The sequence below is a fragment of the Lepisma saccharinum genome, chromosome 1, assembly GCF_977018435.1.
Source record: "Lepisma saccharinum chromosome 1, izLepSacc3.1, whole genome shotgun sequence".
NCBI lineage: Eukaryota > Metazoa > Arthropoda > Insecta > Zygentoma > Lepismatidae > Lepisma > Lepisma saccharinum.
In genome coordinates, this window is record NC_139229.1 from 36,024,218 (window position 1) to 36,039,908 (window position 15,691).

General features: G+C 38.0%; 1 protein-coding gene and 1 long non-coding RNA gene across 6 annotated transcripts in view; one reads left to right on the forward strand and one right to left on the reverse strand.

The window, feature by feature from the left end:
* l(3)mbt (lethal (3) malignant brain tumor) overlaps nt 1-8,175 on the forward strand; it is a 65,917-nt gene extending 57,742 nt beyond the window's left edge. For all 5 annotated transcript variants that reach the window (XM_083130625.1, XM_083130629.1, XM_083130627.1 and 2 more), the window contains exons 13-15: nt 944-1,102; nt 3,060-3,369; nt 7,547-8,175. In XM_083130625.1, coding sequence (XP_082986751.1) covers nt 944-1,102; nt 3,060-3,369; nt 7,547-7,678 — 601 coding nt within the window. In that variant the 3' untranslated portion in view covers nt 7,679-8,175. The remainder of the gene's footprint in view (nt 1-943; nt 1,103-3,059; nt 3,370-7,546) is intronic.
* A 394-nt stretch (nt 8,176-8,569) lies between these two features.
* On the reverse strand, nt 8,570-15,480 carry LOC145994628 (uncharacterized). The gene is made up of 3 exons (XR_014442387.1): nt 14,953-15,480; nt 12,005-12,189; nt 8,570-8,829 (listed from the first exon to the last, which is right to left on the reverse strand). It is a non-coding gene; the product is annotated as an uncharacterized LOC145994628 (long non-coding RNA).
* Between the last annotated feature and the right edge of the window lie 211 nt (nt 15,481-15,691).

Consider the following 15,691-nt stretch of genomic DNA (forward strand, 5'->3'; position numbering starts at 1 on the left):
GATATAATCAGTGTGCAATTCCTTTTTCTCTCTTGTGTTGTCTCTTACTATTTATCTTCCATACTATACTAGCATCAAGATATCTGAAACCTTGTAAAATATGTGAACTACAGGCTTCTTATTCTTTTCCAACCCCACTGTTCACCACAGCACTGTTAATCCAACGTCCTCACCATCCCTGTGACTTAAACAAGTGACACCAGCACCACTACTTCCATGCCAGGGTTTCAAATGAGATGGTGGATCTATAGTAATTTTTAGTGCAGAATGTTTAATCTTTACCTGCTTGAAATTCTCAAACTATAAAATAAACATCTAGCCATTGTTAATAAATAAAATACATAAATTGACACAATCTTTCAGAATCTGCAATTAGCTTTTTAACAAACTTTTTTTTTTTAAAGTTTTGAGCTCATTAATTTGGTAAGAAACGTGATACGAGCTGATCTTGTCATATTGTATGACGTCACATAGTGATAACCAAGTTGCAGTGGCCCACAGTAACATTATGCTTGTTTTTAGAGTAGAGACTTTTAATATTCAACACTCTTAGGTTGGGGAATACTTAGAAAACTAGGTGGGGGGAAGGATAATGTATGTGAACAGTTACTTGTTGTGTGACCTTTAGTGTCATTTAATTTTAGAAATATTCCTCTTTAAATGAAAACACAAGGGTTACAACTAAAGTCAGTCCAATAACCAAGCACAGGAATCAACTAAAATTAAGGCAGTGGAAGACTAGTAATAAAAGGTTTAAAATTTAAGTTTTGCGAAGTTTTTGCTCAAACCCTTCCAACAGACTGCTGTTTTTTAACTTTTTGTTTGTTGCTTAGGTAGGGCCTGACAACAAATGGTAAGGTTGGTGTTAATTGATGTGTGTGTAAGTTTATGTTTAGTAAAATGTAAATGCTTGATTGACATGTTGCCATTTCTTTCAATGTAGTTGCAAACCTGAAGGAAGAATACCTGAATCGAGGCCTGTTGGGAGGCCACCAAAGATACGGAAGGTTGAAGCTCCTGAAGATAGTCCTGTCATTCCTGAGCAAGAACTTCCTCCAGAAGATGATGATATGGACAACGAAGAGGGAAGAAGAAGAAAAAGGTTTGTGGGATTAGCTTTTCCATCAACTCTTACATTATTTTTGTCAACATACCGGGTGACACGGCACACATCGCATCAACATGGGCCTGTCGATAGTGTCTATCGCTGAGATATCATGCAGGATCGGTGAGACGAATACCCTGTTTTTGATTAAACCCCCACAAAAAGAAGTCTCACAGCGGAAGTTCCTGTAATCTGGGCGACCAAAAGATTGCACAAAACACCGTGAGTGATGTGAAGGATGTGGGTGATTTGTGTCACCTAGCGGTAGGGGGTGTGAACGCTCAGCTTAACAAAACATACACGCACAAACTGTTTGCATTCCTTGATCATTCTGGGCTGGTTTTATTAATGTCAGCAGTGTGATTCTAGTACAATAGAACACGATGAGCACTGTAATGTGTAATTACAAGAAACATGTTAAGTCAAGTGTTTATTTTAAATCATGGTGCTTTGTACATTACATTTTTGCACATACAATATTCAGCAAAAAACTGGATATGAAAATTTAGATGGAAAGTGTTTAAATTATGCTCGAGTGAATTGCTTGTATGTCCCGCATGCCATGTGGTCTAGGAGGCATGCTTTAAGCTCCTCGGGTTACGGGACATGTCCAGGTTAGTCTCTCCTGGTGAGCGGCTTGTGTATGGGACCAGTGGCCACCCTCCATCGTGAGAAAATTGGGGACCTACGAATAAGTAGCGTAACCCGATCACGGAAAACTACAACAACTGGGGGTTTGACATGCTGACCACATGTCACCCCGAAACTGTTTGGATGATCTCCCATACTCAGCAGGCGGAAGTGAGGCTGGCAGTCGGTAGGTAGGCCCTTCCCTCGCAGGATGTTGCACAATGGTTTAGATGAATTGTTTGTATGTAAAAGAATTAGGCCTGGTATCAAAAGTATGAGATCAAATGTAATTACAAATACTTCCTGATAGCTTTCCTGCAGTCTGGGTATTCTGCAACATAGGCAAGAAGTCATAGAAATTGCATTATTTTTAAAATTTTGTCCCAAAATTTATTTCAAAAGTTGATTTCATCATCGTTCACATTAATACTCTGTTTGTCTCATAAGTAAGATTATGCATATTTTAAAGCAAGAACTGAGTTATTGTGACATTTGTAACTATTATGAACAAATTTAAATTGCTACAACATTCAAATATCCTGTGAATGAATAATGCAGTGGAACCCTGATTTTATGTCCCTTGATTTTACATTTTCCCGCATTATACATTCAATCTTGATGGTTCCAACATAGCAAAATGTAAAATTTGCTGCATTTTAGTTTTTTTTTCCACTTGGTCTCCTGAAAAACATAAAGTTGTCACCTGGCTGATATCCCGAGAAAACTTCTTCATCATTTGCCGCCAGGAAAATTTCAACAATTGCTTCAAGAATTACTATAAAGTTGAGGTTCTCCTGTATAACTATTGTAGAAATTTAGTGTCTTTTGAAGATTTATTATACCACTGCACTTCAAATAAAATACGTACTGAGTATGGACATGCTGGCTGACACTCAGTCCAAATATCCTTGATCCAGGATCAATATTGAGCTTATTATATTTGTATCTATGCTTTACTAAACACCAGAACTGAGAGGAGATTCTCTAAAATAAACTCCGTGGCATCATCCTTTTGAGGGCCTAGACCTGCCAATCAGCTTTTCATTGGGTGACAAGTGGTCAATACATCGAATTCCATCGTTGCTGTTATTTGGATTTATAGACCAGCACCTATTTGTGTTAAAAATCAGTTATTCTTCAAATGTTGGGTTGATACTGACATCTTTGGGGCTCTCACGGAGTATTATAATTGGGACAGTTCATACCAAAGACTTGGATATGTGAAAGCTAAATTCTGCAACCAAGAAAGTGCGGAGCAACTGAAATATTTATTTTGTGTGGAACAGAATTTAGTGTCTAAATCATACTTTATTTACCCCAACAGGACAAGGCTCTTGGAGGACACATCACCTTGTAACATTGTCAAGGCACCACTCTCACCTGTCCCCCAGAAGATAGAGCCACCGGATGACAACAAGCTCAGGCAGGATGTCCATCAGTCTATCTTCAACCCAGGATATCAGCCCAATCCTGACCGCTACACCCCCTACTGCTGGACGAAGCATGCGAAGCTCCTCAACACCTACATCAGTTCTCGATTGCCCAAAGCGAACACATGGACACAGGAAGATGTGGTGGAATTTGTGAAGAAGATACCTGGCTGTGAGGAGAAAGCGAAAGTGTTCAGAGAAGAGGTAAGGTTTCTTTTTTTAGGGAAGGATCTGGGGGGGGGGGATACAGCCCTGGGCTGCAAATGAAAATAAAGATTTGAAATGTTTTAAAAACATAAAAAAATATTACTAACCATCGGTCATAATTTATGGCCTTACAATGTTGTTAACACACTACATATAAATCTCAGCCTGAATTCATGGTGTGAATTGTGTTTGGTGTGTTTATATATGGGACCACTTTTGCTCCCTCATACTTGTTTGAGTCTGCCACCCTCCCAGTCTGTCGGATCTCCTCATTCCTTATTCTATCCCTTCTTGTCTTCCCCAACATGTTCCTAAAGAATTTCATCTCCACTGCCTGCATCTTTCTTTTGTCTATCTCTGTCATTGTCCAAGTCTCTGCTCCATACATAATTATGGGCACACAGTATATTACCTTCTTGCATTTCATAGATACATCCCCTTGTTCCATATTAATCTTCGAACGCTTTGATATAGTCCACCACCCATTTGACCTCTTCTGTTTACTTCCTCATCTATTCTTCCACTTCTCTCAATTACGCTTCCTAGAGTATTTGAAACTCTCCACTACCCTCAACATTTCCATACTTGGTACATTTCTGGCTCTGTTTATTGTTGTTATTAGCACTTCACTCTTTTCTGCACTGAATTTCGTTCCTGCTCTTCTAATTTCCGACTATCAAGCTGTCTTTGAGTACTTCTTCTTCCCTGTTTCCCCATATTACCAAGTCATCAGCGAACAACAGGACCTTTATCTCTTCCTCTCCTATCTTCTTCCCCACCTCTTTGTTAATTGCATCCATTGTAATTATGAAGAGCAGTGGGGAAAGAGCACTTCCTTGCTTTAGTCCATCAGTTATACTACAGCACCTTGAATAGGTAGTGTAGAAAACGGTACAGCACGGTTCTGGGTGCTCTGGCAGGTTCCACTCAAATATGATACCGCTAGAGGTGCTGGTGTCCGCAACACTACGTGGTATCAGTCTGCTTATAATGGGAGTAAATGGAGTTTTCGCTGCAACGTCTGATTCTTTTACATGAAGCATTTCTATGAATGTGATAATTGCTATGATATTTGGTACAGTGGTCGTGAGGATATTACGACCACGTCCTGTTATCGTGACTTACATTAATAATAGGGTAGAAATGGGAAATATGTGCCGGCTAGGTCCCCAGACCTCACCGCCCCAGACTTCTTTCTTTGGAGATACCTAAAAAACAAAGTGTATTCCCATAGCTGGATAGTCTTGCCCATTTAAAGGCAGTGAGTGATTGAAGAAGAGATTGAGGCAATACCACAAAACATAATCCAAAATGTGATGCGAAATTTCCGTGGATGCCTGCAGATGTGCATTGATGCTAGTGGAGGACATTTGAAGGATGTCATATTTCAAAAATAATAATAATAATTAATGGCAATGTCTGTACATGTTGTGGAGGCCATTAGAAATTTTCCAGTTCTAACTATTCGTGTTTTGTAAATTGTCCCATTTCCCGTGATGCACCCTGTATATGCATGGAATGCTCTTGGTAACTCTAAATTTTTGTGTAGGAATTAGGTTCATTATTATCATCATGTTTGTTGTCGTTGTTTCTTTTAAAGAAATACACACTGAAGCATTTGTATTTTTGATATTTACTGTCGCTTTTTTTCAACTTGAAACTAATCACGGCGATGATGATAACTGATGATATGCACGAAACTACAAAGAAAAACCCACAAAACTCCTTAGTACCATCAACATACTTTCAGACCAATGGGACAAGTGATACGAGATGTTCACACTGATGTGACTAGTGACACAGACACTTCCAGCCTGTAAAATAGCATTCATTGTGCATGAGTAGAGGCATGCATATTTCGTTTTTGACGAAAAAACGAAATTTGAAAAAACACATTGCAGTGTTAATTTTTCATGTTTTTGAAAGGTGTGAGATGCGTTTTGTGACCATGTTTTGTCACGAAATAATGCGAAATGAACTGCAAAAAGCGAAATTAACTCAAACACGAAATTCGGGGTTTATTCACCAACGCGACACCTTCTGAGGTCTGAATTATCCTGAGAGTTATGCAATTCCCGGAAAATTGATTAATTCTGCTGTTAATATTGGAGAAGCAAAAATGGACTCCTTTACACAGAAATAAACTTAATACTCTGATAACTACATAAATGTGCTATTAGAAGTGAAATGTTAATTCTGTGGAATAAGTGTAGTTTTTAAATCAAATTTAGGATTATATTCACAATTTTAAAACCAAAATGTCTTTTTATATACCACTTTTCATCCAATTTTTCACCGCTATAACACCGATATTTCATTTTGTTTACCGCTTTTGAACCCGAAATTGACTCCTTTTTTGTACCGAAATTTTGCTTTTTTATTTACCAAAAATATGTGCTCTATGCATGAGGGTCCAAACTGCAACCCGTTCATGTGTCGTATTCGCATGCTGCTTGTTACTTCGGTTGGAAAACTCCTTAAAGAAGGAAGGGTACTCAGACTGAAACGACATGCCACAGGGGATGTTCCCAATGAAGTGACAAGCGACATGGTGCCTTCAGTCTATTAACAAGCGTTTGCTGCTAATTGTGCGAACAACAGATCTAGGCGACACGATATGCCACCCATTACAACAACAGATCTAGGCGACACGATAAGCTGCACATGTGACTGTCGCTCAAACTGGGCCATTTCCTCAATAGCTTGTAACGTGTTGCTGTGGTTTGTCGCCTCTGTATGGAATATCTCTCAGGATACTATTTATATTCTAACAACATAGAAAAATAAACTCTAGTACACAATCCAACACCTGACATTCGGAATCACATTGCGATGTTTCTTTTTGTGTTATGCATGCTACTTATTTATTTTATTTTACTTTTCTTTCCAAATTAATGCCATTTCATGACTGCAAATCATTCCACAAATATAACTGTTACCATCAATTCACTTACCTCCTTTCAAAACAAATCTACGAAACTGCATTACTTTCATAAGAAAGTTAGTTGCGATTCTGATCGCACTGCCATCTATGTTGTCATCCACCTCTGGAACCAGTTTTTCAGGTTGTTTTCCACATTACCTATTCAAGGTGCTGTACTTATACTGAACCACTCTGTTCTTCCCACTGGTGTCTTCACACAGCTCTGGTTGGTCTTGTATGTGCTCTGCACTCTACACACTATCTCTCCCTAGACTCCTTTCTCTCTTAGAGCCTTCCAAATCTTTGTTCTGTCCGTGCTATCATATGCTTTTTCTATATCTAGGAATACCAGAAAAAATCATTTCCATACTCTTATTACCTTTCCTGTAATTGCCTTATGGTGAATATCAGACTTACTGTTGATCTGCCTCTTCTAAATCCATACTGTTCCTCTCTCTGTTACTTCCCTTATTCTTTTCTCTAATATTTTCTCATACACCTTTGCTGAGTGGCACTTTAGTGTTAGTATTTATAATTTATGAAGTATAATATATTTGAGCTGAAAATTCTTGGTCTTTGATTGTGAGTGTTAAAGCATGTGATCTAAGTTGTGGAATTTTTTGGTGAAGGCAGGTGATGGAATGCCATGGTCCTAGGTTCATATACTGGTTGAGCCATAATTTTCACTAACTTTTTTACTGAATTACAATTACCAATCATGTTTGTGCCTAAGCTATTCTGAATAGCTGCTTTAGCCAGTGTAACATCAATAATTGTGCATTATCCACTGACAGAGATGATTCCACACAGGTAAAACAGCGACAGCGAAAAATAAGGCAAAGCTTTGGCTTGGTAGCTCAATGGCACAGTATGTCAGAATCCTGTGTTTGAGTCCTCGTAAAGCCTGCATTTCCACTAACATTTCTACATACCTTAACCATGGCATGGTACTCTTATAAAGATTGGACTTTAACACTGTTGTACAATAGGATGCACAAGTATTGCTAGGCAAATTGTCCATGACTATTTTAATTAATTTTTCTTGCATCCTGGATTCTTATGTACGCCGATGCAGAAGTTGTGAGTTGCTTGTTTGGCATTTTGTATCAATTTCTGAAGCTCTTGCATAAAACCAAGAGAATAATGTGGTAATGGATAATTTGCTAGGTAATACTTGTGCATCCACTCTATTCTATTTAAGTATGACACGACTTAAGTTAAAATTAACAGAATGTTCTCTTCTCTTTACAGCAAATTGACGGGGAGGCCTTTTTACTTCTCAACCAGAACGACATCGTGACCCTACTCGGTCTTAAATTGGGGCCAGCCATCAAAGTGTACAACAGCATAGTTTTATTACGACAACGAGTGGGAGGGGTTTGACTGTAAACGGACTTTCCTTTGTGGTATATGTACATATATTTGTGTGTGAGAGAGAGTGTGTGTCCGTATGTAAATATGTATATAGTAATTGTTTCATATTGGATTTTGCGTAGTGTAAATAAGATGATGAATTTATGAAGTGTGCTCAAAACAAAGGGAGAATGAAGAATGCCTTCTAAATCCTGCATATGACGTGCATTGCTAAGAATGTTGGATGAACTTTATTTATGTACACCTGCAATTGATTTTGCAGAAAAGATAGCAAAATTTAATTCTTGTTGCCCAATCTATTTGCAGTTCCCTGGAGGATTAATTTGTATATTTTGTAGAAAGCTTACAGTTCTGATTTATCCCTCCCCCACTGCCCTCTGACTGTACACCGGCTGTGTTTACATTTTTTTATGTACTTTTCCTTCAGCAGGAATGTATCATAAGATCATGTATGTGTTGTGTTTTGAACATAAAATGATTTAATGTTTTAAATGCTGTGGTTTTCTTTGGCCTGTTGTAACAGGGTTGGTGTCATGGTTTTTGCTGTGGTGAAATTCAAGTGTTTGTAAAGACCACATATTGTTAGTGACCATCTGAAGCAAATTTGTTTCTTGGGTGTTGTTTTGATTGTTAAGCACTGATACAGATATGTAGTGCAAATCTATGCAGTGAGACTTCGATTTTACATTTTTCAGGAGCTAAAGAACTTGGTGACATCTGTGATTTTTTATAGGGACTGAAACACTTGAGTGTTGGAGTATCAAGATGGACTTCCATAAGGCCAATGGTATGTATTGTAAACAGGAGTTGAGTTGTGTAAACACGCGCAGATAGACTAATTTTAACCTTCCCCAACTGAAAAAAAAAATGATAAATTTTAATAACACACAGTTAAAAGGGAAAAATTTTATTAGCAAACTTGAGAACATTGAATTCAGTAGATTATCACATGATTTTTCTTTATAACTGGTTTTACATATGCATACATCATACGAATGAATCTTATGATGGCAGGAAAAGTCCGATGTAAGCAACACTGTCTAATGGTTCTGATCACATCACTACATTAATTCCGTTCCACAGTTGGTTCTCTGCAAATTCTTCAGCTGATGGTCAATCCGATCCTAGTACCTGCCGGATTCATTCTGATTTCATTTCTCCTGCAAAATAAAGTGATAAAATGAATGGATGAATGCTGCCTGCACCTGCAAGATTTTGCTCCATTTTTCACCTTACAACAGACTATTTTTCGTCCACAGCAAAAATAAAGATAATTTAAACAAAACCACGTGACTTATAAAAAGTAACAGATTTCCTAGTGGTTTATATCTAAAATAGGCCTATCCATAGATATATTTACTATAGTAATTTATTGATATGCACTATATTCTGCCTATGCAATCTCTGTGAACAGCTGATATCATAATTAGCCAATAGAATACCTCATGTCCATTTGTTTACATCACTTAGTTCTTAGAATGGGTGCAGTATACACACAGGAACAGTAAACTTCTAGATTTAATGGTTGTACAAATTTTTAAAATATATGACTGGAATGGCAAGATAATGTTAATGATCTACATTTATTGCCTCCTATAAATTAGATTACATCCCCTACTGAAATTTTTATATTAACTTTCCTTTCATGTCAATTTCTCTTTTAATACTAAACAAATTCACTAAATTTAATGTGCATTTTATACTTGGTTGTCAAAGAATTGAGATTTACTATAGCTGTGGAACTCTAAAATACAGTACGAGGAACTTTGTAACGTGTTAATACGAGGGTCACTATTTATATTTTGAGCCTAACAATGAAAAAACAGGAATTTGGCATTGAAAACTGCTTTATTGTTTTTCGAAGTATTCTCCTTTATGGTCAATACACTTTTGCATTCGTTCGAACCATTTGTCAAAGCAGTTTTTCCAATCTTCTTGAGACACCTCCATAATATGGTTTTTGAACTCATCAACGGCGTCTTCCGCCGACGAAAATCGTTGTCCACGCAATTTATTCTTGACATTCGGGAACAAGAAGAAGTCATTGGGTGCCAAATCAGGACTGTACGGCAGATGACCCATCAATTCGATTTTTTGACTGTTCATAAAGTCGGTTGTTAGATGAGATGTGTGACAGCTGGCATTGTCTTGATGAAGAATGATCCAACGACGTTTGTTTGTTTGCCAGAGGTCTTCGGTCAAATACAGAAAACAAACAAATTGTTGTGTACCATTCAGAGTTGACCGTTCTACGTTCCTCTAAAGGCACAGTTGCCACATGACCAGTTTTCCCGAAAAAACAGGCAACCATTTGTTTCGATGTGCTTCGAGCGCGAACAACTTTTGTTGGATTGGGTTCACCTTAAAACACCCATACAGTCTACTGCTGTTTACGTTCCGGCTCATATGCATATATCCATGATTCATCACCTGTTACAATCTTATATACGTCTTTTGAAGCACCACGATTGTATTTATTGAGCATTTGTTTGCACCAATTGACGCGAGCGTCTTTTTGAGTTTTTGTCAAATTGTGTGGGATCCAACGAGAACATACCTTTCTCACAGCTAAATGATCATCATGTAATATTTTATATATGCTGGTGGAACTAATGCCTATGGTTGCCTCAATCTCACAGTATGTCACATGACGATCTTGCAGTATTAGGTTTTGCACAGCATCAATGTTTTCTTGAACAACAACTGATTTTGGACGACCTTCGCGAATCTCGTCGGTGAGCGAATGGCGGCCACGATTAAATTCGTTATACCAGCGTTTCACAGTGGCAAAGGATGGGGCTTCATCGCCAAATGTGGAAGTAAGTTGATCGATGCACTCTTGTCTTGATAATCCATGTCGAAAATCGTAAAAAATCATTGCACGAAAATGTTCACGAGTTAATTCCATTTTATTGTTGTCGCGCAATCTCCAAGGCAACATAAACAACACAAATGAAGCTATTGACAAAACATTTGAAGTACGTTATGGTCAATAATGCCAGACGATTCCGTGCAAACGTCAAATCGCACCTAACTTCAATCAGTGTTGCCAAGGCTCAAAATATAAATAGTGACCCTCGTAGTTAAGAAACTAATAATAAATTTCACAAAGTGCATCACGATAATTGATGAAGCAACTGAATGGTGAGATTTATGTCACAAGAATGTGTAAGCTCAATGATGAGTATGAATGATGATGATGATAGGTGAAATTGATTGGGGGGGGGTTCACAAAAAAAATGAAAGGCCAGCTCGGTCACCTGATCTGACCCCACTTGATTTCTTCTTGTGGGGTCATGTGAAAAGTCTTGTGTACGAAACACCTGTAAAGACTGAAAAGGATCTCCTGGCAAGAATTCTCACTGCCTGTGATATTCTTCGAACGACCCCGGGGTTGTTCCAAAGGGTACACCAGAACTTTGTGCGATGATGTCATGCAATGACAGATGTCATGCCTGCAACGAAGCTGGGGGACGCCACTTTGAACAACTGTTGTGAATGTAGCAGCTTGTGAAATTTGTGCAGGTAATAAAAGTATTACATCTTCATACACCAATTTTCGCTTATAACTTTGGACTAAGTCGTTTCCGGACCAGGGTTCCTTATCTCAAATTGATACATGTGCCCTTCTCCATCATACCTGAAAGTTTGTATCATCAGCCCGGAAACACCCTGTATGTAGGCATAGGGCACTGGAAGCCATATTGTTTTGCAATCTTGCTACTGGCAGAAATACTGACAACAGACTGCATATTACTGATATCATGAAATATGGGTATCAGTGCTTCAATCTGTGCATTCTCCTTACCCATACACATTCTTTTGTATTTTGCCTATCAGGTTGACTTTTCATGGAACTGCCCAGTAGTCACACTGTTTCATATTTCAACTTTGTGAAAGAGTTATCAGCTTATTGTGAATAAAGTAACTGGTATTTTAATATACATGACAGCTGGGCAGATTTTTAGTTACAGTATGTTTCGCTGATCACAGATAGGTGAAACTTTGACATCATTTTCAGACTGATGTAATCACAAGCCACTGTCATGCATTTTTAACAGGGGTGTCATATGTCGCATATCATGTTGATCCCCAAAAAATATATTTCATGGAGGTTTTCTTCCACAGGTAATGAAATTGATTCATTTGTTTTATTTTACATTGATTTTCTGCAACTTTTTTCTAATCGCAGAGATAATGGGAATTTCATGAATGAGGCAAACATAGGAAGTTCAGATTTGACAACTCTCACTGTCAAGAAGTGGGTCTGTCACTCAGTGTATTGAAAATCTTCCTCATTTTAAGATTATTATGAAAAAAAATATGCTTCCATACCTTGTGCAATAGAATCCAAGAGTCTGTCCACAATCCTCCGGCACTAGTTTCTGCATCTGTGCCACCATTTCCTTGTTCTCCACTGTTGCTGGGCGTTATTCCCACAGATAATCTGGAAGGCTGTGTTTAAACTCACTGTATCATCCCCAAATGGTCCTGTTTCTTATGCACGTGCTGAACAGTATCTGGGGAAGGAGAATTTTCATGTCAAAAATTTAAACCTCAGTTTCTTCCAATGTGCACTCATTGATACAAATAAAAATATTCTAAGGTAGTTCACTTTAACTGTACATTCCTGAAATGTGGCTCTACATCCACAAAAAAATAATAATCTACTCAGAAAAGTGAAATATAGTGCTTGACAGAACTTTCCGATTGTTTTCCTAATGAACAGCCATCACTAGACACGAAATGTGAATTGACAAATATCAATTATCAAAGTTTTCAGTGGAATAGGGGGACATTCCGAAAATAAGTTTCACAAGTCTTTTATTCACAGGATCTTTTTACAAGAAAGCAAATGCGTTATCTGTAGAAAGATGAACACCTATTCTACTTTTTCACATAGATTGTAAGCTGTTTGCATAAAACTCGGTGCCCATGGCACGTTCCATATCTTGAGTCATGATTGCAGGTGTAACTTAGTCCAGACAGCTTTCTTTTCAAGCTGGGAACAAGTACAAGTCACCATGTGCAATATCAGGGCTATAAAGGGGATGGTCCATATATTCTTAACTGAACATATCCAAAAGGAATGCTGATGTCACCTCTGTGTGAGGTCTCTCGGATGCCAGAGGTGAGCACAAAGGCCTCTTCATCAAATGGGACCTTTCAAATTTGTCACTTCATATTTTGTCTATGTCTGTATCACACTTTTCAGTTTGCCATCATGACTTGAGCACTTATGGAATGAACATGCTCATCCCCACACAGAGACCATTTTCACATTCACTCACTCATTCCTACATTCATTCATGCATGCATTAATTCAATCATGAGTGCAGGAATGCACTCCTGTATTCATTCATGCTAACATTCTTGCAGTTATTCATTCCTGCATGAATTTCAGCATTTATGGAGTAGACATGCCCAGCAATGTGCGGCACAGGCTGTGGAGTCCACATGACACTCGGTGGGACAGACTAAAATGTCTTAACTGCAGAGGGTATTAATTTCCATATATGCACGTTTCTTCATATTGCTATACAAAACTTATTTTCGAAGTCAGCATCTTATTTGCTTCCAGTAAATGCCTTCTTTCTTTCATCTGTATTATTATTATGCACATATATTTTTTTAGTGAAAAAATGCTGCTTTCTACATCTCCACCACGAGAACTGAGCTTCGACATTAGTTAAAAATTTTCAGAAACATGGTCGGACTACTAATATTTCTGTTTTGAAAAACATAAAAACTCTCACCTTCAAAAAAGATGGACAGAATAGTTATACTCCAGTACTTTAACTCACATCTAGTATACTCTAGTAACATCAGGTGCCTGAATAAACAAGTTTTCTTTGAAAAAAATGTTTTCGATAAAGAAAGTGGTCATAATATTATAATTATTCCTCATGTCATCAACACAGCAAAAATCTGAATGATTTGGTTAGGAAACTAATGAAATAGAGCTGTTAATTTTGAATGAACTTTTGTCTACCTATGATTATTTTTTTTTGTTAATTTACTTTGCTTGTCTACCTCTCGAGTTAATAGTGACAATGAGGATATGTAATGTCTATGCCTTGTCCAAGTTTTAAGCCTATACAGTGAGACAACTTATAAATGTCAAGTCTTCGCTTTCCTAATTAAGTGAATGAAGTTCATTAAGCATTGTTAAAAATAACAAAAAATATAGACATATTTTTACACAAGATATGTACATTCAAGAGCAAAAGAAACAGAAGGTAAATTGTCCATCACCATTTTCATTCAGTCTGTTTTACACAATGTGGTGATAAGGAATTGAAATAAAAAATAATAATTAATAAGTAGAGGGCAATATCTGCATCGAATCAACATAATTTCATTCCTTAAAACAGTACAGGATGTACATAGTCTGGCCATAAATACTGTTATAAACTTTTGGTTTGGACTGTACATCTGGTGGTCAGACTCATGCTCAAGCTCACTCCTGACCATTGTGTGTTCAACTGTGAAAGAGTAAGCGTGTATCTTGTGCTTAGCATGCAGCAGGGTGATTATGAAAACAGAGTAGCCGTAATTGCTCTGCATATGGTTGGAAAGTCACCAGAGATTTTCCAGCCCCTAAAAACCCTGAAGATCGGCAAAAGGTTTGTGTATCGCAGAATCCAGAGATTCACTGAGACTGGTAGCCTGAAAGACCACCCAAGAGTTGGTCGACGTCACACTATGAACAGCTGTGGCTGTTGAAGCAGTGGTGGCTCAAGTCTGCCGAAATCCTATCCGGAAGCAAGTGATAATGGTACGGAAGCTGAACAATTCACAGCAATGTCCACGGTGCTTAATGGAAACCTTGGACTTGGAGCTTACAGATGGAGTACTGGACATTTACTGATGCCACACCTAAAGAAGCAGAGGTAAGTGAAATCGAGATGGCTCCTGCAGTGGTACGCAGACAATGGGCATCGCAGGATCCTCTTCACTGAGGAGAAAGTGTTCACCACAGAAGAAAGTCTTAACTGCCAAAATGAATCAAGCTCTTGAGAAGTTCATGAGAGAGTTCCCAAAGTTCAGAGATGCCACCAGTCCTCTTGTCATGGTTTGATGGTTTGAAAGTTTCACTAGGCCTCATTTTGGTGAAAAGGGCTTAAAAAACCATGCAAAAGTGTATGTGGAAAGTGTCCTGGGCACTCTTGTGATGCTGTTGAAACAAACAATATTTCACAATGAAGCCTGGAACTGCCAGAAAGATTCTACCCAAGCTCATGTGGTGAGGATGACACAACGATGGATGGAGGCCAACATACCTGATGTCACCTCCACTGCCGATTGGCCTTCTGCAGCCCTGACCAAAATCCCAGGACTGCAAACTGTAGCCAGTGCTAGAGGGAACTGTCTGCAAGAAGATGCACCTTATAATTGAAACTTTAAAGCACTCCTTGATGGCAGCAGGTGCGGACTTTCCCATCGTGACTATCCATGCTGCAATAGATCCATGGCCACAGACACTTCGAGCCTGCATGAGGGCAAAAAGTGAGCATTTTGAAAACTGATTGGTGCTATTTGTGTGCAATATATGTAAGTGTAACATACTAAAAGAAAATTTTAAAATCTGAAACCATATTCAACTTACAGTATTTATGGCTAGACTGTGTAAATAAGAAATAATGAAAATAGTGATGGACAATTTGCATGTTATTATCTTTACTGTTGGCTGTACAACCACAAAGCTCGGGAAGCATTAAAAGCATTTGATTTCCCTGATTCTGCAGATTTTGGAAGATTTTTACAAGATTTCCAGACTTTTCTTTTTCATGTCACTGGGAATACTTATTAAAACATTATGGAACTTTAAATAACCAGTTATTGTCAAGGACCTCACCTTTTTTTTCAGTTTGAAATGAGATTCCAACTGTTCCATCCCAACACAGCCATTTTCAACTTTCATGTTCTAGTTTTTCCATACTTTAATTCCTGCATCTTCCTTGTCCCTGTTCACCGAACTGAAATAAGCAACATTGAGTAAATCCACCATTAATTTCTTTT